The sequence below is a fragment of the Pseudopodoces humilis genome, chromosome 8 (genome assembly GCF_049639895.1).
Source record: "Pseudopodoces humilis isolate 2021_Gansu_Grassland_sample_001 chromosome 8, ASM4963989v1, whole genome shotgun sequence".
Lineage (NCBI taxonomy): Eukaryota > Metazoa > Chordata > Aves > Passeriformes > Paridae > Pseudopodoces > Pseudopodoces humilis.
The window spans coordinates 17,715,641-17,739,843 of NC_142207.1; the positions used below are offsets into that span (position 1 = coordinate 17,715,641).

At 35.8% G+C, this 24,203-nt stretch overlaps 1 protein-coding gene across 1 annotated transcript in view; it reads right to left on the reverse strand.

Moving 5' to 3' along the window:
- Positions 1-24,203, reverse strand: part of LOC148183846 (uncharacterized) — a 77,209-nt gene that overhangs the window by 33,194 nt on the left and 19,812 nt on the right. The window contains exon 5 of the mRNA XM_088058640.1: positions 6,202-6,309. Within this exon, the coding sequence (XP_087914766.1) occupies positions 6,202-6,309 (108 nt within the window). The remainder of the gene's footprint in view (positions 1-6,201; positions 6,310-24,203) is intronic.

Here is a 24,203-nt window from a genome sequence, read left to right on the forward strand (position 1 = left end):
GTTCTGCAGAAATCGCACTATGCCGGTGATATTTAATTGTAACATAAAAATTAAACACCATTTACTTGGTATAAAATTGGGATAGTATGTAAATTAAGTAAGTTTCAATTCATGTCTTCTTACTCACATCTGTTGGCAGTTTAAATAGTTTTAGTGTCATTAATTGTTATAAAAGTGCAAGATTTGCTGTATGCTTGCCACTTAGGACCAAAGGCACAAAAGTCTAATTGAACTAAGTAATTAGTAATTTGTCATTTCCTATTGTCAGCAATTACTTTCCATTAGAAATCCTCACTGAAAATTCTAATTTGAAGTGAGGTTTGCATTTTATTGCTGTCCATCCAAATTAGTTTAAAATTGACAGCTACATTTTCATTTAAAAATTTAAAGATATTAAATATGCTTGAAGACACTGAGACATATTGTAGCTCATGTAGTTGTGATAACACATCTGGACTCAGGATAATATGCTAAATCCAAAACATTTCTTTTTTTCAATTACAAAGTATATACGAGCTTTACATAGTAGGCCACATCAAACTCCTGCTCATGTGAATGGCGCCCTTAATTGGCAATTTAAATGGGTAACACAAACAGAGCATGACACACAGAATTCTGTAAGGATTCACACATTTCTTACTTTTATGCAAAGAACCAGAAATATGTATTAAAAAATACACCTAAGAGCAATGGAAGTGAGTATTTTCATGCTTCGTCCTAGAGGCTTTTCCCTGTGGTTTTACTGGAAAAGAATTTTTCATTTGTTATTTTGCAGACTTAAAGCAATCAGCAGCTTTCAGTTATGAATGCACATCGTGCAGCATGAGGCTGTGCTTGGGAGGGCAGGAGTGCTGCAGGTTCCTTGGAAATGCACAGGGCTGATTTGCCATGAGGAGGTGGAGATTTATAATTAAGATGCCTCAAATGGGTATGCACCATCATTTCAGGGCTCATAACGTGGAAGTGTCTAGCTAGCAGCAACCTGGTGCCTGGTGAAATGCTTCTGCTGCCCAGTACAACCCAGTCCTGAAACTAGGGGATGGTTTGATGTGCCAAGAGGCAAACTGGTTCAACATTCTTGGCAGAAAGTCAAAAGTAATAATAGCATAAATTCATCACTGTCCCAGAGATCTTTTGTAAGCAAGTTACAAACCTGAACAGAAAGAGCACAGAGGTTTATTTTTTTCATGTGAAAAATGCTCAGACCCTGAAATAAGACCATGCTTAACTCCAGCTGACAAGCATTTCAACATAAAGCTAAGAGTTTAGCAGAGGTTCATACTAAACGTGCTCAGAAGATACCAGCTGGACATCAGTTGCTATCCACTTGTAAGTAAGCCTCTCAAAGCCACATACAGAGCATAAGAATCTACAGTAAATTCTCACCATAAAATGGGGGAAGGAATTTGATGTTTAAGAAGTTGTATTAATTTGCAGAACCAGAAGACAATGGAATTGTACCAATTTTTGTTTAATAATGGACAGCTACTAGAGGTATTATCAAGCCCATGTGCACTTCAACTGCAGTAATATACTATGGCATACTGCTGTCTTTTTTTACTTAGTTTGTGATACAATAATTTACCATTATTATCATGGTGATGAATTTCACTAAAATAGTTACTCTACATTCATATTTCCTGAAAGCATGCATCTTTTACTGAAATTTTCTCTAAGTGGTTAATACACATTGCAGATAACTAGCACTCTAGATTAAGTACACATTAATTACTGTCAACTTGGAACATAATTCCTATGAAGACACATACCCACATGCTTACACGAATTTCATCACAATTAATACTGTGATAGAAAAAAGTGAAGATTTCTAATGATTTGTCATTAATAAATAACAGGCACTGTCCACAATATTTTCACAGCTGGAGTAGACTGTACCAGGGAATCTCAAACAGACAGTATCCTAGATGCTTCTTAAACTAATTGAATAGATTTGTTACCTTTTCAGGGAAGAAAAATGTTTTAAAAAAAACCAAAGCACCAAAAAAAACCCCACAAAAAACCCAAAACACACACACAAAAAACCCAAACCCACACACAACCAAAAAGCCATACCATAAGGGGAAAATGTCCCCTGGACTGGCAGAAACCTTAGTTCAACACCTCCCCTAGTCCACTGCAATCAGTTCCACTTCATACTGCATTGGTAGGAGCTGATCATAATTAGATATTTGATATATATTAAAAAAACACCCTGATCACAAAAGCAAAGGCTGTTTCCTAATTATGTGATTCCTACCATGGGGTGTTCAAAGCTAAGGTTTAGAGATATTTTCAGAATAATAAAGACAGTGGTTATATTGCAAACCGTTATTCTGCCATTTCTGCAGCTGTGTCTAATTGCCAATAAGGCACTGGACAAAACAGAGAATTAAATTAAAAATTCAATAAACACAGATCAATATTCTTGTAAATACCAAGTCTATAAAATGATCTCCTTAAATGTAGTTATACTACAGGTAGCATGTAGATAATCTGCATTTGAATTTTATGTGCTACTTAAAGTCTAGTTAAATTTCTTCCCAGTAAAAATATTTTTGAATCTAGGAATGCTGTCAAAAAAGAAATAATTATAATAAACCTTTCTTTATTCTTAAACTGTTGCTGTGCTCTCGTTTCACATTAGCTCACAATCAGCTGAATAAAGAAGTCATCTTCTGTCTAACATGTAAATAAATCATCAGCTTCAGTTACTTTACCACTAGCTGTTTGTCATTCAGAAAAATAATGGTTAATCAATGACTAATCAATGAAGATGTGTAACGTATTAGTTTGCAGTCCTTCATCATCCTATTTTCCTCAATTGCCTGGGGGTTTGTGTTCAGTACTTACAGAATCGATTACAATTGTGAGTGATCATTCAGCTCATGTTGAGAGCTGTCAGCTGGGCTTTCTGCTAGGAGTTTTCGCCCTCCTGTTTAATACGAGATGCTAATGTTTAGCTGCATCTGACAAGCCAGATACTGTAGTAGAAAATTTTATAAGAAGTGCTTAAGTAACTAATTGCAACACTACGTGTCACTTGATGAAACTAAACTTTTCCTGACTTCACAATAATCATAAGCATTACTGCCTTGCTGTGGAAAATTAAAGGAAAATAGCTGTCTGCTTGAGTCTGATCATGCCTGCAGGGAAGGCCTAAGAAAGGCAACTGACAATGATGCCTTTGTGCATAACTGCAGGGGAAACACTGATAATTCTTCAATTTTCATATAAACTGACATTCTTCACCATATGACATTCATGTGTGCACTCAATTTCCTAGGAGAGACACTAGAAAAGTTGGACCCTCAGACTTTTGATACACAACAACATAAATGAATAACAAAGGTTTCCATAACGAAAGTCATGTTTCAATGCTTGACAAGACTATTTGCTTTGAAGCAGATTTAAGCTTGTCACCAACATAGGGAGAAAAGATTGGGTGTTTTTCCCACACACACACCAAATATATTACTGCCAATGTGTAGGTTTATTCGCTTTAATTATTGTTTTCATACTTCTCTCAGAAAATGCATGTCAGTGGTAGTCAGAGAGTGTGATGGTGGAAACTAATAATTGTTAATGTATTTCATTAAATATTTAGAACCGAGAGGTATCGATTAAAACAGCAGTACGTAGGTGCGCAGCTCTTAGCAGTTTGAGCTCCAACAGCTCCCTCTTGTGATTGAAGTGACAAAGCTCCTTTGCTTAAACTGAGCAACATTTGGGTGCCAGGCTAAGTTTACGGCACTCTTTCTATACACAATACTAAGAAAAGGAGAGAAAGGGACTTAGCCTTAGCTGCATGTAGTGCTAATATATACTTTTTTACACAAAACGTCAGCATTTATTTTAATAATCAAGTTTATTATACAACTCCAATCAAGAAAAGTAAAGAGCCATTTCTCCACCAGTTTAAGGAATATAACACACCTAAAAATTCTTTCAATAGTGTAAGGGTTTGTTCAGTTACCTGGTTTATATAGCTTATTTGATAGACAGGAAAGACAGCCATTGATTTCAGGAAACAAGCACATTCCCACCAAAGAGACTAGAAACTGCACTTGTACCCATAGAACTGAAAATAATCAGTGTCTGGTTTTTACATAGTGTATAAAACCAGTCCTAAAAACATCCTCTAATTCAAAACAATCAGTGACACATTAAAAATAGTTACAAAACAAAGTTATTACCTTGCTACAGAAAAGAACATTCCCAGAATTAAATCTTTTTTTTTTCTATGCTTTTTTTTGATCTGTATGGAGAATAAAATTACCTTTTGCAAATGAATAGATATTTTAGAACTTTTTTGGTTCATGAACAGATAAATAGAAAACACTGGTTTCTAGCATGATCAGAGAAACTGCTGATGTATTGCCTATTAGAGCATCCAAAAATAAACCGAATTTGCTATTAGTTACAAGACTAGTACTAAACCAATAAAAATATAAGGCCTACAATCTATGCATAGCAAGAGTCTCCCTACAATCAAATAACAAGTAAATACTGTAAAGAAATAAATACAATACTTGTAAACATATAACATTCTATTTAGTAGACAGTTTGAAGAAAGGGTGTTTTAATTTGAGATCACTTGACCAAGTTGCCCCCAAGGATCTGAATAAAATAAAATATTGTAACTTGGTTGTTTCCCGCTAAAGCTTCCTATAAGTACACAGAAATATTTAGATATGGACAATTCATCTTAGAAACATCTTGAACACTCAGCCCAGCTTCCACCCCTTCAGAATGACAACATAAATAATTGCTCTGAAATCGCAAAGTGAAGGAAACAACACTAAACCATGGATGCTAACCTTAGTGCACATTCCTTTTTGTTTCTCAATTCTTAAGTTCCTGCAGAGGTTCAAAAACACAAATAAGCAAAACAGGTCCATTCCCTCTTAATTATTTGGTGTCTACAGAATAGTGCCATTTTGTTAAGACGTTGAGGACTAGAAAAAAAAGTACTCATCTGCTTATATCAAATTCATACTCTGAATTACCTTGCCTGGTCACCATTTTTCCCTTTGGTCTGGAAGCCCCCTGTTACTGCACTGTTATTAACAACAACAGCCAGAGTATGGTGGCTATGTGTAAATAAGTATTCTCATTAATGACTTTGCAAGCCATGCCGACATTTCATTAAAATGCATTTCTAACAAACTTTTCTTGAGCAAAATTGCTGATCTTTGTCCTTAAAATGGAACCTTTACACTGAAACATCTAAGCAATCATATCACATAAGACAAAAAAAATGCTAATTTTATCCAGAAAAATTGCTAAGCCTTATGAACTGTGATATGATTTCTGATGCACAGAACATTTTTCTTTTTTTTTTCTTAAGATATAATCATCAAAACAATGACAAATGAAAGACTCAGAAAAGGTTATGACTTGACAAAGTAACATTTTTAAAACTTGGACACCAATCAAATTGATATAAGCATCAGTGATGCAACACTTTCTGACACTAAAGTCTTTACCACTGTCTAAAACATATAGAATAGCCTATTGTGATTGCTTAATGTCAACTTTTGTTCATAAACTCTTTCATAAAAGTGAAACAGGGAAAAATGATTTAAAGCAGTTCAATTTGTCTATTTACCTTAATCTCTAACTATTCCCATATGTCTTAGATACATGATGTATGACATGCCAAAAACCTATTTTTCAAAGATCTACAAGACAGAAAAAAGTCAGACTCCCAACATTTTATGCACTGAACTTGCATAGACAGCTGGCAAAACAAAACACTTCTAGGCTTTGGAAAAAGCTGAAAGGTTTTATTTGCATCTCTTAAATAAGATACAGTTAAAATATTTCATCATACACACAACCCCAAGGGAGGAAGGTCTTCTTAAAAATCTGAATTAAACCAAAAAGTTGATGGTTGATATTTTAATAGGACAAGTAGACATTTATTTAAGAGGCAAATGCTAGAGCTGTGTGCTCATTTTTGAAAGCCAGCCTGCGACACTGTACATTAAAAATCGCAAGTGTGTAATCTCACTTTATGGTCATATGCATAACTCAAGGCACTAAGTGTAATGCCTTTTTCCAAGTATTTATTAGCAATGCTCACTTTAATATGCATCAGTCTAAAGCACAAGGCAAGGCAGCACACATTTAGCAAGATTTTCACTGGCAACTTAGAAAACAAGGAACACACTGCACAATAAAAGTGTCTGTCTGACTCACCTAGAATAGGCAGTAGACAGGAGGAAGGTGGTGTCAATTCGCAGAAAGTTTTTGTTTCATCCAAGTTGCAGCATAAGATCCATTCGGGCACAGGTAGTAGGCAGGGTCCTAGGTGGGATTAAGAAAATCAACACTGCCACTCTAAAAAAAAAAATAAATAAAAACTGAAAAAAAAAAATTCTATAGATTGAAACAAGTTTAGTTTATTATAATAAAATTAATTTATAGTCTTGTGTAAGACAATCTTCAATTTACATTTTTAAAATTTCATACACACTTTTTGTTTCAATTTGAAATATTTGAATAAAAATCTATGTTAAAAGGCAGAAAGGATTCTCATATCAAGACATTTTCTCATATGAAGAGGAGCTAAAGCTTTTCAGGAAGTCAAGAAACACGTTTTCTATAATTTGGTATTATTATGCATTTAAAAAACATTTTGTATCAGGTAGAGATACCTGACAATGAAGAGGAGTATGCATAAATTTTCTAAGACTGCAGTTTCAGAAACTTCACTGTCATTAAATGTTTATGCTAAAAAAGACCAAGAAGGTTGCACATATAGAGAGAGGGAAAAACAAACATGAATATGTCAAACATAGCTATAGACAAACAGTTTTAAACCAGAATATAAATTTGTACAAATATATAATAAATCCTAAGATTAAAATGGCTGGTTTAAAACTTGAAATAAGGTTGAGAAACAGACTGCAGATCATGTATACAACGTAAGGTCAATGCCATATCGAATTTCTAGACCATTTTCAGACTACCTTCTGGCAATGGAAGCATTTTGACCACTGACACTTCCTATGGGTATATCTGACTATCCTGGTACAATGCACCATTCCCCATTATTGAATCTACAACAAACTGCTGTAGGTTATTCATTGATTGAGTGTTTAAGTGTATTCTTTGGGAGCAAACGGAGAACAAAATCTGTAAACAATCACACACAAAATCAGCAGAATTCTTCACTTGGACATGGTTTTCAGTTTTAGCACTTAATTATCTGTATTATTTGATAAAACCTCTGTCACTTTAAATGAAGGTGCATAGGCGTTTTTCACTTAAAAGTTATACCAAGCTACAATGTGGAGCTGTACATTTTAATCTCAAAGATTAAGCCATCTTTGGCCAATAAGACTTCATGGGCACATAAGGTTTAAGCACATCTGCCTACTTTACACTAACATCTTTATCTAGATCAATTACAATATGCACTATCACTGCTAAATAACCAATATAGATGCAGACTGCAGATCTATAATATTCCTAATGGAGGTTAGAACAGATATTAAGAGCTCCATTTTCATAAGCTCAAGCAATAATCATGTGTGCTTTTACGCCTGTGCATATCTTCAATCAAGCTGTATTTTGATATCACAGGAAAATGTTCCTTTTTCTCCTTTAACCTGTGCAAAACACTCTCATATATATATAGCTCCAAGTTCATTTGTGCAGTTTGTCTGCCACTATGTATTTATAGCTATTGCCCAAATGAGCTGTTCATACAGTACTAGGGAGCTAAAAACATAAAAAAGATGTTTAAAGCTTATTTCATCATAATTTCCACCTTTGGTTTAAAAACAAAAAAACAAAATAAAGGGATTATCCTGAAAATATGTACAGTTTATATGTCTTCACCTTGAGAAAACTGCATGTCACTGCAATACAAAAGCACAGTAGAAGATTCACAATTCTTACAATTAAATATTTAAGATTAATTTTACCATAAATCTACAAAGAAGTTTTATTATTCTCTCTCATTCTCAATGGAAAACTACAACTACAATATTACTTTTAATTTCAAACTAGCTTCCAAACCCCGGGAGCACAGGAGTTTTAGTCATGTAAAGTCCTTTTCCTACAAATAGCAAAGGTTTGACTGGTCCTCCTAAGAGCTCAAAGTTGAGTAGTTTGGAGCAAAACCGACACATTGAAAATAACATTCTCTTCTATGAACAGAACTTCACTATGATTCAGTTACACTAGATCATTGAGGAAGGATGAAAACCTGCACCCCTGCTCACAAAGATATTGTAGTGTATGCTGAGCTTTGACCATGTTGAAAACATCTGATCTGTCCATACGCCACTTGGGTATGCATATTCACAGGCAAAAATATATATGGGTAAAGCACAGCAGGATTTCATATGCATTCATGTACTTGCTCATGTACTGCAAGTTACGGCATTAGAATATTCTGAGTTGGAAAAGACCCACAAGGATCATCAAAAGGCCCACACAGTGATCAAACCTGTAACCTTGGCATTATCAACACCATGGTGTAACCTAGTGAGACAACCTCAGCCCATCAATGATCTCCTCTTCCCACTGGAAACCTGACACATGTAGCTGTACTCTGATTGCAGGTTGGAGAGAGGTCTTCAGAAGCGTTCCCTTGGATAGAACCTTACATTCACGGCAAATCCAGAAGGACTCCATTGACATTCAGGGAATAAGACCCAAGTTGCACCACGAAGAGCATCCACTCTGCAACTCAGACACTCACAATAGGAGCTTTTGAGCAGACGCTCAAGTGTGTTATTAAATTGTGGCAAGGTATCAATTTCCACTGCTGTCTGACAAAGTTCAAATTCATACCTCTTACCTCCCCAGGGGACAGCTCAGCCATCTGCCAGTAAGCGCAGCCTATCCTTTCCCTTTCATTTCATTAAAGCATGCTCACATACTTGCTGGCTGGTGAGGGACAGGACAGATTTGTGTTTGGAAACCCAGCAAACTTTAGATGTTTGCTTAATTCCATAGGTGTCCAAAACTCACCCAGAAATGAGATTCAGATGCACTTCATTACAGGTATTTTTGTAGAAATGCTAGAATATTTTATCTGATCTCCAGCTGTCACTTCAGAAACACGTAGATTTCCCTTAGTGTATCTTCTGGTCAAATACAGATATGTCAAATGCTCCAAGACAGAAGCAACATCAAGTATCTACATTTGCCACAGCCTACACTTAAACTGGCAGTAGCCCATCATCCCAGGGCATCTCAGATATTAGAAGCAATTTGATCTCATTAGCTTTCTTGAGATGTGATGATTAGTACAGCCAGAGTAGCCACAGATATTATGGTTTCATGTTTTTAGCCTGCAGTTCCGGTATTTCTTCACAACTTTCATTGGGCTACGGAGACTTAGATATTTATTCTGTTTTTAAATACACCTGGAAGCATCTAATTCTTGAGCACTGAACAACCATGTATTCATACAGCTCAGTGGGAAGATGCTTTTATGAATGAAATTTCACATACTTTATATAAAACCATTAACGGGTAAAACACAAGCAGTCCCTGGAACAAGGAGCAGAGCACAGATTTCCCATTCCTAGCAGAAAACCCCATCAGGAATCCCGCTTACTCCCTTGAGGCTAACACTTTTTTCCTGCCAAGAAGGAAGGGAACAGCAACCTAGATATAATATAACAGTGAGACCTCTCGCTGAAAAAGGAGTCACGGGATCTGATATAGGTTCAAGTCTCTGGCAGTCAGACTGATGCTTCTTCTGCTGAGCACCTCACACCAATGGAAGGAAATTCCTTTCAAGAAAATAATATCATGTTTTGCTTTTTCTAAAGAAACAGCTCCCAGGATCAAACACCAAGAGAAAAATTAAGGCTATAAATATCACATAAAGATATATGTTCAAGGTCTGAAAAATTAATACAGTGCTTCAATACTGCTTGTAATCAGGATTTCTTATTGACTGATTTAGATAGTCACCTTATAGGTGTCTTTAAATAAAAGAAATTGGAAGATTTGATGGTTCATGCTATCAGTAAATCTCTATCAGTCACATATCAAAGTAGAGATTTCATGTCACAAATGAGACCCCCCCTAAATGTCAGATATTTCCACATCCAGTGTCATAACAGCTGTACTGTGCCCTTTAGAGGCATATATGCACCTGCAGGTCCAAATATACAATTGTGTGGACTATACAGAAGACTTGGAAGCACTTTAATTCTCACCTCAAATGCCTTGTGACTGACTAACTTCGTGTTAACTCTTTTATGTCACAGGACTTCCTTTGGAAGCCATTGGAAATGAGGACTCATGTCATCATGCAAATTTTTGTAATATTTCAAAGTAAGGCAATAAAAAAACCACAATTACAACTAAAGAAGTAAAAGATGTGAGCTTTCTTTTGTTTTATGAGTTTTTGTGGGGCTCTTTTTAATCAATAAAATTCTATAGCACTGGTACCTATACTTTCTTTATAAGCTCATTTTATAATGTTGGGTAAATCTAGGAGCAGTATTCTTTTTTGAAGTCATTCTAGAGTTTTGTATTTTTGTATTTTAGCTGATGGGTGAAAAAAAAAATTCCTTCCTCTGCATACTAAACACATACAACAAAGCCAACTATCTTCATAAAAAATTTTTCCTTTGGGATCAGATGTTTGCACATCCTATCGCCCAAATTATAATAACATGAAAACTAGGATAGTCAGCACCTTTCTTCACAAAAATGTCTGTTCTATTTCCTGTCCTGAGGAAGACATCAAGACATGCAATCACCTCATCACTGTTCTGGTTAAAATGTGCTCAAGACTTGTACTGTAAAGTTCCAGAAGTGGGGCTTAGTCATTCAACATTTCATTCTTCAAGCCAAGATGTTGATTTGCTTAAAGAAAGTGGCTCTGGGACAATATTAATTTTAAAGTTGCTCTGTTTTAAAAAGAAGGATTATAGGGATCGCCTTATATGAGATTACATCAAAAGGGTTACGTGAAAGGTGTCTGAGCATATTTGGATGAGCAAGTTGATAACTGGTAGGGATGCAGCACTTCCCATTACAGCTGTGCTGCAAAAAACTTACAATCAGGAAGTGGAAAGGCTGGAGATTGCAAATACTACATAAGCTCTGTACCCTGATGCATGTGTATTACAGCATTTTGAAAAGGCAAACAAATGTAGTATCTTATGCTAGGTATTCCAGGCAAAGAAAGTCTCCTAGAACATCCAAAATGTACATGTAAAATACAGAATGCCATCTTAGAAAAATGAGTGCAACAACCCTTTTATGCTTTCATTCTCCTGAATGCTTATTTACCTGCTCCCACCTGTTTTGTGGTGTCTAAGGGAGCCCGAGCTGACAGCTGAAAAGAAATATGTTCCATGGTTGCTACACAAGTCCGTGAGCTTGCCAGGGCACATAAAGACTTACATCTTCAGGGAATACCACAGTCAAAAATATGTTACAAGGACCATGCCAGGCTTTATAAAATGTGTTAGTAGGTGCTGTTATCAGAGCTACTGGTTAAAGGAAAACTTTGCTTTTCAGAAGTAGTTTTAGTCAAGAGGAAGAAGAATTTTTCATTTTCATTTTTTGGGACAAGAAAATGCATGAAACAGAAAAAATTCTTTAAAGATTATTTAGGTCCATCTTAACTCCATAGTACCTGAAAATTGTTAACAACCACCTTCTTAGCAAGGAAAGATTTTCAGTTCCAATTATCCCGACTCAGAATTTTGTCCATTCTGTAAAATTCTGTAATAATGAAGGCTGAAGGAAAATTATTTTTTTATCAACACAATGTTACTGCTTCTAAGCAGCAATTTAAGGTGGAATAGCAAAACTAGGCAGGATTTAGTAGAATCCTGATGAATCACAGATTTAGGTGATCTAGATAATTTTTAAAGTCTCTTCCAACCCAAGCCATCTTATGAATTAGGTGGAAAAGCCACTTAAAAATATAGAGTTCAGCTGTTAACACTGTCAAGTCCACTATTAAAAATTATTACATATATATATACATAGTCAGGTTCTCTTTCAACAACTGTTGAGTCTAGCATTTATGACATAAGACCTACAAACTAATATTAAAAATAATGTCAGAGTCTTATACCAGAAAACCTAAAAAAAAAAAGCTCAGAAACAGCCTTTTGAATAGACTGAGCTCTAACCCACCCCAACATGAAAAATTTCCTCTTTAAAAAAAATATTTGAAGGGAAAAACTGACACTTAAAAGGAAATATTTCTAAAATTTTGAAACGTTCTTGTTTTCAATTAGATTTTCTGGGTACAATATAGTCTCTTAATCTAAGACTCATTCCCACATTAGAAGTTCGTTAGTCTTGCATCATAATATATTAAAAAGGTCCAAACTAGAAGAAACATAAGTCTATATCTCTAAGCAGTAGTAAAGGATAAAAGTAATACTAGACACTAGGTTATTACACCTGAATGCAAGCGACTTCTGAAGATGATACATTTCTTTAATAGTATAGACTATAAATTCATTTATTTTTTACTCCGTGGCTCAGAAAATAACTGTTGATCTAGAACAGCTGGAAAAAATTAGTTATTGACACATCAGTTTAGAAAAGGCTTAATACTGAAGGACAAGGAAAGGGTTGCATAGTTAACATTAGCATAACAGAGTGACATTTATTGCAAATTTAATTACCTAATGTGCATGTTTTAAAGTTGTCTGGAAATAATCACTGACGACTTATTGTAGTGACTGAAAAATTAATAGCTCCAATAGCTAAGGATGTCAGAGGCTGGCAGAGGCAATGCTTGCTGCTGTCAGAACGAAGGAGGAAACTGGTATTAACACTGGCACATTTTGGCTAACTAGAGTAGTATTGTTGCTAACTGGTGCAGATGGTGCATAAATATTTCTGATGGAAGACAACACCTACACATAGTAGGTGGTAGACCCTGAAGAAATTTCTCTTCTTCCTTCTTATAATAATCCTGCTACTTCCAAGTTAGAAAGAGAAAGCCAAGTATGTTTGATGCAGTAGGAAATCCAGAAGTTAAATATAAAGCCACCTGCTTGCTGCTCACAAAATTGACCCTTTAGCAACCTGTGAGAAAATAGTAAAAATAAATGGACTTTGCCTAGAGTCAGCTGAATGTGTGAGGTGAGCGGGGATGCTTGTGATTGATAAAAGATGCAACACTTGGAAACCTTGGAGCAGAGAGACTAATCCATGAAATACAAATCAGAAGAAGTTTTAAAAAAGCATCCCAGACCAAACTGCAAGTTCCTTCAAGGACAGGAGCTGTATAAATTTTCTCCCATGTTTTTTTATGAGAAATGGCCCTAATAAAGGTATTTATATTGTCACAGAGGTACCTGCCACATAAGCATAGCCAGTTGCCAAATTAGCTTAATCAAGACTAACAGGTAATGCAAGACTTAGCAAGAACTATTTTAATTCCCCTAAAAAAATACTTGAGTGCTTCTGCAGTAATGTCAGCCGAAATACACTTAAAATTATGCATAAACTTGATATTATGTACATACTACTAAGCAGAAGTAGTCAAATTTAATTATGTTTGACCTCCTGGTTCAAATACTGCTTCCAGACATCAGATAACACAATTCAGAAATAAAAAGTTCAGACTGATTATATTTATCCCACGTATATAGTTGCAAATATTTCACTAGAACTATTTATATAGTAGTGTGGTTGCCATCACAATAATTTATTCTTATCTATTGATTTCATTGCCTAGATAATCTCCAAATGTGAAGGCATGAAATGACATTTACAATACTACAAAATGTCTTGATCTCCTTTCCACTGACTAGGATATGCAGTTATCCATACTAGGATTACAGCAATGAACAAGAGTTGTGCAACACAAACTCTCCTTGCCTTATTTTATTTTTAGCTGTAGCATAAAAAAGGTCATCTCCTCTCTAGACAAAGACTAAACATGGAAAAGAGCCCATTTCAGAGTTTTCCCTAATTCAGGAAATTAACTTAGGTTCCTTTATATCCCACCACCCTCTAGCAAAAGGGAGCCCATAGGAGATGAACAGTAAATTTGCAAATCAGAAGTGTTTGATTCCTTAGGAATCCGAGATAGCCACTATCACATCAAAGAAAAGAAAATTGCTTATGAGTGATCTACTGCACAGCAGGACTTGGCTGTGGTCACTTACAACCTGTTCCCTGAGAGCTACTCATCCCTTCTGTGCTCAGGGCATCTCAGAGCAGAAGTAAACCCTGTTCTGAGTACTTACTCTTAAAATTAAACAGCTCCTTAACAAATGAGGGGATATCAAGCACCCAACCCACTTTAAACTTACAGGAGAGTCATTTCCAAAGCTGTTTAAAGCACACTGAATTTCTGATCAACACACTGTTTTTCTCCATACAGGCACAACTGCAAAGGGAGCATTTGTTTGAAATTGATCCCCCACTGCAAGTTTTAATGTGCTGTTAAATTCAGCCATTTAAACCAGAACCAGTGAAATAAAACTCTGATGACTCTTAAAGATTTTAAGATTAATGCTGGAGGAAATTACCTTGCCTAGTCATGCCTACTTTTATTAGTACCCTGCAGTTGTGTTTCATTTTGGATGTGGCAAAAGTATGATTTGAAAGTCAAGAAGGCAATTCCTTGCATTTCGTATTTAATTATTGAACACAGAACAATGCTAAAGCTGCATTTCCAAAGTTTGTGGTGTTGTGATTTGCAAGTTTTACTTAACAAAAGTGCAACCTGGCAGTAAAACATTATGTCTTATCACAATCAGACTGAAAAACGTCATGTGTCTTTTATATTATGTATGTGTAGTAACCATCATACCAGCATTATAGAATTTAATGATTTACTTATTCTTTTCTTATTTTTAGATAGCATTTAATTTTAATACAGTGAAACACAGTAGGCTCCACTGATTATACACATGGGGTATAAACTTTAGAATTATTCCTGGTGTATTACATCCAATTTTCATTGTAGTATGGGGTTTTAAAGAGAAAGCTAGTTTCAGCTTATAGTGAAGTTGGTTTTATTTATAAGGCTAGAGCGTACAGGGAATTCATTAGCAAAACGGCAAAACAAACTAGACCAACTGGGTTAGAGAAGTTCTAAAACATTTATCAAGTTCTTCAAATAAGCTGTACTCCCTTGGCACATCCCAGCACACCACACGAGCTTCTGCCCAACTCTGCTCATGTGCATGACACAACTACACTCTTGTGCAAATGTTTCAGTGCCTAATCATTAGCTACACAGCTTAAAAGATACTCAATAGACAAATTTAACTTGAAATTAATACTACCTGCTGTTTACTTAGGACTGCCTTTAAATGCAAAACTGTGCTGAATGAAGCAATTTAATCACCTCCCATGTATTCCCATCCTTTCCCTACTCATAAATGTAACCCTCCAGGAAATTTCTTATCAAAATATATGTGTACTAAATAGCAACAGGCTGGTGGAAGGTAGCACACTGTCTGAACAACTGAACATTGAACAATTTTTATTTTAGCATTATTGAATAAAAGAATCACACAAGAAAAGAATGATATTTGCTGCTTCATGATTATATTTTGATGGTACTTTTCTAACATGAAAAAGGACTGGAGGAAACAGAGTAGCACTAGAAAATATCAAAATATTTTCCTGAACATTTTTTGTGCTTTTATGGCAATAAAGAAAAAAATTACAGAAAATATTAGCAATCATTTTTAAAAGTACTTTGAACCCTTCTTAAAAAAATATGAGATAAATAGCAAAAATCCTCCGAGATATGCAATGTTTTCATTATGAAACAATTCAGGCTGATATTCAAACTTGAACTGTGAGTTACACAGAGCTTCTTTCAGCTATTTGTCTGTGCACGTGTTTAGCACAAGGTGGACAGCTCTATAGAGAGAAGTAAATGGTTTCTGTCTGAGTCTATGCTGAACCCTCACTGGTCCATGCTGAATGTTTTTATAATACTCAGGATTACCAAGAGGTGATTTTGGGAAAAATATGAAGCACAGATTTTCTATTTTTAAACAGCAAGGACACTTTTAGGAAGAGAAAGTGTTGTTGCTGAGGCCATCTGGTCAGGGCATTGGCCTTAATTTTCTTCCTCATGCAAAGAGGAAGACTTTGGTAACCACAGGTGGTCAAGGACCTTGAATTTACATCTTGTCTCAAAGACCTGAAAATTGCTATGCAAGTATATATGAAATAAAAGAAAAGCTTGCACTGACAAAGGGGTAATTCTTATCATTAAATTAAAATGTTAAGGCAGACTTAGATAAAAATCTCACACAGTCTGATCCCTGAACTGAAACTCAATGAGCACTTTTCATTAAGTCATTAAAAGAAATAACAATTTTAGATGTTTTAATTTTATGCTACAGAAATTTTATATATCTTCACTGCAGATTGGACCTTTGTCTGAATAAAGTAAGAACCACCAATTTATTAAATCCAAGATTTTGGGGTGGGAGAACAAACAGATGTAGAGAAAAACACAGAACATGCTGCAATGCTAGTATGTACACTTGAGCATATACTATGAGGGCCAAAGAGGAAGGCAGTGGATGGTACTGATAAAAATTTATGTTAGCATTCAAAGCCCTTGGCAAATGAGCAGAGAAAAGCCGTGGGATTTTTTTTAGTTGCTTTATTCCATAAGTAACATTCACTGAGCACAACACACTGATGCAATGCCTGGTCAGCCTCCAAATGATAAACCAATCCATGTGGCTGACCAACAGGCACTTGCCCCAGAACATGGAAATGGGATTCTTGTTCCAACCAAGAGAAAGGACTGAAAATCCATTGAAGTTTTTGCTTCAAGAAGCAGATGTCAAGCAATTCCTGACCCAAAACTCTAGTAGCAGTAGTGACAAGAAAAGTTTTCTGTTGGCTCCCTTTGGGATCAACCCTTCCTCTCCCTGTAATAAGACACAATACCGTACATCTCAGCAGTACAGATAGGTGCCAGAGCTCATGCTTACAAAGACAATGTAGGAGCTGGAGGAAGCAGGTGCCTAATGCAGAATTAATACACATTCTGAGAAAATGGTGAGGGATAGATACATTTGGATATCCTGGAAAGATAGAAGTGCAGAATGAAACTTGTTCCCCCAAAAACTGTATCCATCTCAGAATATCCAAATCAGCTCTTTCCCCCTTGCCATTCCTCAAATCCTGTCTCTCACCAAAATTATTTAAATTCTGCTTAAACCATAAAGAAATCTTTATGTCAACTGAACATGCAATCAGTCTTTGGCAAGACCTAAAATACAATTTTTCGCTTGTGCATATTCAAGCAACATCAGCCTTATTATGGAACACTTTCATAAACACTTGTTGCAATCCATTTTCCTAATTTCAGCCTTTTGCTAATATTGAAGTCTCTGCTTTCCTCTTGTTGCTTGCTTTTATATCCCTGCCATGTGTAATATTTCATTGCATGTAACTAAAAACCAGATTATTTTAACTTCTCTCCAAAAGTCAGTTTCTCCCACACATATATCCCCAACAAGATTGTTTTCTTCAGATAAAGTCCTCTTGGCTTATTACTGTAAGTAACTAGGATTGGATGGGAAGGATGGCTAGACTTCAGCACTGCTTTATTCTGAGTTACTAAGTTCTTGAAGATAAAGGCTTTACTTCTCTAAGTATTTCTTCTTTTTTTTTTTTGAAGCCATTAGACTTACTAAACAAAACATAATCCCATCTATTTGGATACAATAGGAGGAAAGTTTATATCTTTATAGAGAAAATCCTAGTCATGCCTAAAAAAAAAAAGTTGTCCCTGTTTAGCTAATAGAAACAGGCTGTGTTGTTGCATATGTAGGTCTGGGGGGTCTCCTTTTCTATGTTTACATACTTCTGTAGATAGCTTCAATTAAGCTAAGTTTGCACGGTTTATCTCTTGGCATGAGGAAACCGCTCTACACCACTCTTCATGTGCAATCCTGGACAGTCACATATTTGGTCAATTGTTACATCTCCATTCACACATCATTAAACAAAGCATTTAATCATTCCCTCCAGGTGCCTGGCATAAGGCTCTCTCCAGCAATTCCAGAGCACTGCTGTGATTGTACTGCCAGTGGTTGGACAACACTTACTGATGTGAAGCTGTGCTAAACCTCACTGTGTTCCTGCATGATAGGTAAGTTTTTCTAGGATTCTTGCCATTGCAATATTTAAGTGTACACTTAAAAGCTTCACTCTGTACACCAAAAGTTATGTTCACTCTACAACGAGAAGAAAAGATGTTCAAACAAGGTTAGGGATAGCAAAATAAGCAGGAGCTGTGTCACCATCTAGGTTAGCAGAGCCATGTTAACAGGGAAGCTGCATAGAAGATAGAAGACATTAGATGTAATAAACTTCAAGTTTTCAGAAGTACAGACAGAAAAATACAGTTTGAGAAAAAAATAAAAAATAAATTTTAAAAAACCCAAACACTTTCAAATATGCCAGAGGGGAGACAAGTATCAGAAGAAGAAAACAAGAAGAGTTAAAGAATGAAGGCTGTGGTGAACAAAGAAACCCAAAGAAAGAAACCAAACCAACCAAAAAGAACAGCATATAGCAATTCTTCAGGCACACTAAGAGTGTGACAGCATTACCAGTTACAGACAATGTCCAGCAGCAAAATTTCCCTGAGCACATGCACAATAAGAACTGAAGAAAAGATCTGAGTGTCCAAATGTATTTATACAACTATGTGCAGTGACAGTGGTGCTTCTGTACTCATCATGTTCCACAGTCCTAAGTGGAAGACATGAACCTTCCCTGGAAATTTCACTTGAATCAACTACATAGAACTGGATTTTTAACAAAGGTGAGAAGCCAGAAACCAGTCAAAACACCTGAAGAAGGATATCTGTTCTTTACAACTTTCACCTTGTGAGCTATCCAAGCTTCATTTGATTATTTGGAAGGGGAGAACGATCTAATCCCTCTAACGTTTTCTAAAACAATAGCACAAAAAAACCCCAACCTAATTTAGCTCCAAAAACCCTAAAAGACCCTGTGGACCTACTCCACAAAGCCCCAGGCCTTCAAACATATCAAAAATTAAAGCACACTCTGCATCACTTGCTTTCAGAACACTTTGAGCCAACTTAAGAGCACCTTGCAGATAATTCCTCTCTCACAGACCCTTGGGACTTTCCTAACTCTTCCAGAAGACACATGGCTTCTCCAAAAATGTACTATGTACATACTCAAGATTTAAGGGGTGCCTAGTACATCTATATGCTAAATTGTCATCTACCAGACTTGCTTAAAATTTCATTAAGATGTTACATTTTATATGAGGGGAAGATCACAAGTCAAGAAATTCACTCACAGTGAAAGATTCTGCTTTTAAAGTAAAACCCATGACTGGAATCACATGTCCCACAAGTCATCCTTTACCTAATGGAAGCCAGCAATCAGAGAGCAGTCAAGACAGAAGATGGCCATTAATTGCCGTAACTATACCTAAAACTATTTGCTAAGATTATTTATACCAATAACCAAGTTATCCACAGGTTCAGCTAATTCCTAGCCACCACTGTGAACCAAGAACTGATAAAAGATATAGAAATATTGCTAATTACTGCAGAGTATTTTTTCCACAAAAGAACCATTCTATGTGTAACTTCTCAACCTTGAATTGAGAAAGAGCTGAAGAAAGAAGCACGAAACAAGACCAGAACTAACATTCATAGCTCTACAGTGACAACAGTGTTTTGGGAATATTACGGTTTATTCACTAACCCTCTACCCCCAAATATTGCCTTAATGTTTCAGAAATGCTAATTATCTGTCTCTCTCTCTGTGCCATGAAGGTTAGTGACCTTGTCACTCCTCTCCTTGTTAATACTTCCCCTTCGCTCCACAGGTCCAATCACCTTTTCTTTCAAATTGCCTAATTGATGAACATAATCAAGTTAAGCTCAGAGCAATTGTTCTCTAGCAATTGTTCTCTACCTATATTTAATTTTGAAGGGTTTTTGCTTCTGTTTCAGATACTGAGACTGGCTTTGTGTTCAAAAGCTTGTTTGTCCCTCCCGTAGGAGCCTGGTAACAAATAAGCTGATACAGATGCAGTCTTATCAAAGAGTCTGAGATGGGGAATAAAATTTGTTAAAACTAACCAAAAAGCTGAACATCACATCATTATTGCATTACTTAGCCTTCAGATATGTGGAAATTTCACATCAAGACTCAATTTATATTTGTAACCCGAAGTTCTAGAGGAAGACATAGGAGAGCACCACAGTTTTCTGTAATTATTTTTTCTGTATCAACAAAAACACAAGAGCAAGGTGAATCTCAGAGAATGATAATTGCCCTAAGACTGATGGAGAGCTCTATGTTAAGACAATTCCCTCCTAAACCAGACTTATCAAGGCTGCAGCAGCAGGCTTTATGACAAGCAAAACACAATGTTTTCTCCAAGTTTTGATGATACGCAAGTATGGGTTAAAAAACCCCAAATATACACAAAAGAAAAAGGTTGAAAAAAAAAAATCCACCAAACCAAATGACCCCAAACCAAACAAAACTTAAACCTTCTTCCACCTTACTTCCAAAAATTTTTAGTCTCCTAAGGTAACTTGGCTCCTTTGAAAAGATTGATAAAGTTTCTGCAGATCTTATCACATTGTGATTTAAGCCAAGCAATCAGAGACACAGGCCTTCCCTGATGAGTACAGGGAACCAATGCCAACTGACATTAAGAGCCTCTCAATCACACACATTGCTCCAGTGTTGGCCATCGGACACATCGAGACAGGATAATTCAGTGATAAGGTTCAAAGAATCAAGAGGAACCTTTTAAGACTTAATACACCCTACTGTCTTCTGAAAAGGTGCATATGCTCTGTAATATCAGTGTCTACTATGTCTGGAGACTAAATATCATTTTGACGTTGTATCACTGTTTTTCCCCTCAAACCGTTTCCAGTCCTTTCCCCATACAAAGTAATTCAATGTACAAATTTATCATGCACAATGTTTTAAATCTAATCCAATATCAATAAACCTCTCCAAATCATTTCTGTAGATTGGAATATAAAAAACTCCAGAAAGAAAAAGGTTTATTTTTTTAATTAGACAAGCAACACCTATTGCTTCCCTCCTGTCTCAATACTTCGGGGTTATTTTATTTCTGCTGGAAGCAACTACTGATTTATATTTGCCAATTTGCTTGTCACTGGATAGGTATGCTCACAGAAACACACCAAGCTGAGAGCTGTGGTATCCCTGCTTTCCAGCTCTCAACATACTTATATTTGAAGCTGCCACTAGTACTTAATGTCATGGTTTTAGCCAGCAGCTTTACCAGCAGTAAAACAGAAACTACCAAACTCTCTTCAGCACCTGCAATGCCAATAAAATCTGGACTCAGGTTTCATGAGGTGAGAGTGTACCAAGTCCACCATGTCACCCAGCCCTCAGTGTATTAAGATATTAATTAGTCACTTTACTTATTATTCAGTCAAAATATGCTGGATTGAAACAAATTAGATTTTCGCACATATTTCAGACATTGGTTCAAGTCTTGCAAGGATTTTCTTTTATTATTTATAAGATCATGTGCTGTCTTCCTGCTGAAAATGAGATGGTCTGCATGAGGAAAAAGGTAAAAGAAAAGCAGAGAAATGAAAATCAGATATTCCCTAATGATATTTAAAAATAGAAATTTTGCCACTGTTACATACAGCATGTTCCATCTTTTGAGACTTAATGGCTCTCTTGTGGTTTAATGGAGAATTACTTTCAGTAATTGATTATTAAAATTTAAAATTGCTAACCATCTTCATTATTAGATGAGCGAACATGTTATCCTTGTAATTAAAAAAGCTTGAGACTCACTTTCATCCTGTTGACAGAATGGGCAGATAGGCTCAGCACTCCAGTGCAATGGTTTCAGGGTTCTTGTTTGACAAAAATAGCCAGCAAGCTATTTGATGGTGAAAATAGAGAACATTCATAGACTGAGAAAAAATAATGAACAGATAAAATAATAAAAATCCTTACAAAATAATTAAAGTTTTCTGTCCAGACTCTCATAGGCAGAATACAGAAAGCATTTTCCAAAGAATTTCAGTTGGGTTTAGGGGAAGAAAAAATGTGCATTGTTTGTGTTACAGATACATATGATACATATGATCTTGGCTTTTTTCTTCCCATTTATAGGGTTATTTTCACCTTTTGGAACTCAGTGCTGGACTCGTTACCTGCAATAATGCAGAAACATGTCTGGGATAAGTGGACAGACTACCATGTTCCCCTTAAGAAAGGCTTAGAGCTGAATGAAAGAAAAGAGTCTTCCCAAATTACAAAGAGGGAGAACCCGTTTTAAGATAATGTCTTAAGTATAATACAAAGGGCTGAGGGTTTGCAGAACAAAAGTAATCCTTTGGCTTTTCTGTTGAGACTAACAACACTTTAGGTCCTAATTTTAATGCTGTAGGCAGCTAATTCTCATACCACAGTCAGAACATAAGCAAAACAAAATAAACCCCGCTTCCCCCTCCCCCCCCCAAAAAAAAAAAAGAAGCAAATCTATTTATTACAAAGTTTCAAGTTAGTAAGCATATTACCTTTTTGGAAGTGTCTGCCTTATGCTGCCATTTCCCAGACTTTGCAAAATGATACAAGACCACCAAAAGTTCAAGACTGGTACACAGTAGCAGAGCTTTAAACAACTGAAAATAATACTTTCATCCCATATATTTAATATTAGTCTCTTTGCCAGAGATATCACTTGTAAAAACCTATTGGTAATTTTTTTTTCATTTCTCCAGCAAGATGAAAAATTTACCATCCACACTTCTTACACTAAAAACTGTGAAGAAATTTCCAAAATATAGAGGAAAGATGCTGGAGAACAATTGTTTTCCTACTGCAATTACAGCAGATGTTTTTACCATCACACTGGATGATCTTTATAATTAATGGTAACATCAGTATAAAATGTCTGAACCATCAGGATCACATTCCACAAGCCCCAGAGTATTTAAAAACTGTTCTCCTGGCTATTCCAGTTCCGTTTGTTTCCCTTCAGTCCTTCCCCAAGACTGTTCTTTTCATCTCATCTCAATGTGCAGGAATGCTGTTTACTGTATGTGTATGTTGGCATAGGTCACACCATCTCAGCACAATGCCAAGGCAGATTCAGAACGACATAACACCTCAGGTCACAACATCAACAATATTTCCAAGATGTGCCATGGAGGGAAATTCCACATTTTCAGCAAAGTATGCTCCACTACACAACATACAAAATGGTATAAGTGTTCCTCCATAAAGTTACAGCAAGTATATTAACTGTAAAATATGAATTGCAAGATATGCAGTGTATGTGTTTATTTTTCAGTGTGTATGTTCATTTCCATGTCCTGAGTGGCTTGCAAACAAACACTTTGCATAAGTGCATAAAGGTGTATTGTATCACATCCTAATGCTAAAAAAATTATTCAAGAGAGGCATTAAACCTTAGTTTGAATCACAGAGTAGGACCAAATAAATTGAACTTTCTAACTTCAGTGCATCCACAACTTTCTATTAGCTGAACTATATATTACTAAAATACAAAATACAGAGCTGTCTTTATCTGGTAATAGATAGCTTATCCATAGGCCAGGAGAAGTGTGTGTTAAGGATCCATTTTTCTATATATGTTATCATCTTGAGATAAGCTTTAAAGAAATTTCCTATTGAAGGGAAAAATTAGAATGGATTTCCTGTCTAGCAGGATGCAAGATGTGTATAGCTGTTCAAAAAGCCCCTGGTTTGTTTTTAAACATGGACAAACTGGAGCTTCAAGTGTGAGGTTATGATATCACATGGCCCATTATATATATGGCTCTAAAAGTTACCTTCATTTTACATAGATAAAATATTATCAAACTGCAAAAAAGTACTTTCACTATAAATGACAATCACAGAACAAACTAGAAGAGATTGCAAAGAAGGATGAGGTCACTATTTCAAATGTTTCTGTGTGAACCACTTTGCATTTTTATGCATCCCTCCTTGGAACACTCTGCATCTTGAGACTCACTGGCAGATAACAGAATTCCAAAGTTAAATTATTTCTGAGTGAGAACTGTCAGGTTAGGATCAGGGAATTATAAAATGAGATGTCAATAGGATTAATTACAGGGATAGAACCAGAAGAACTGTATTTTTAATCATAAAAGCCAAGTTTTCCCTCCAATTTCAAAAAATATGTGAAAGTTCTTTGCCTATATCTGTGATACTCCACA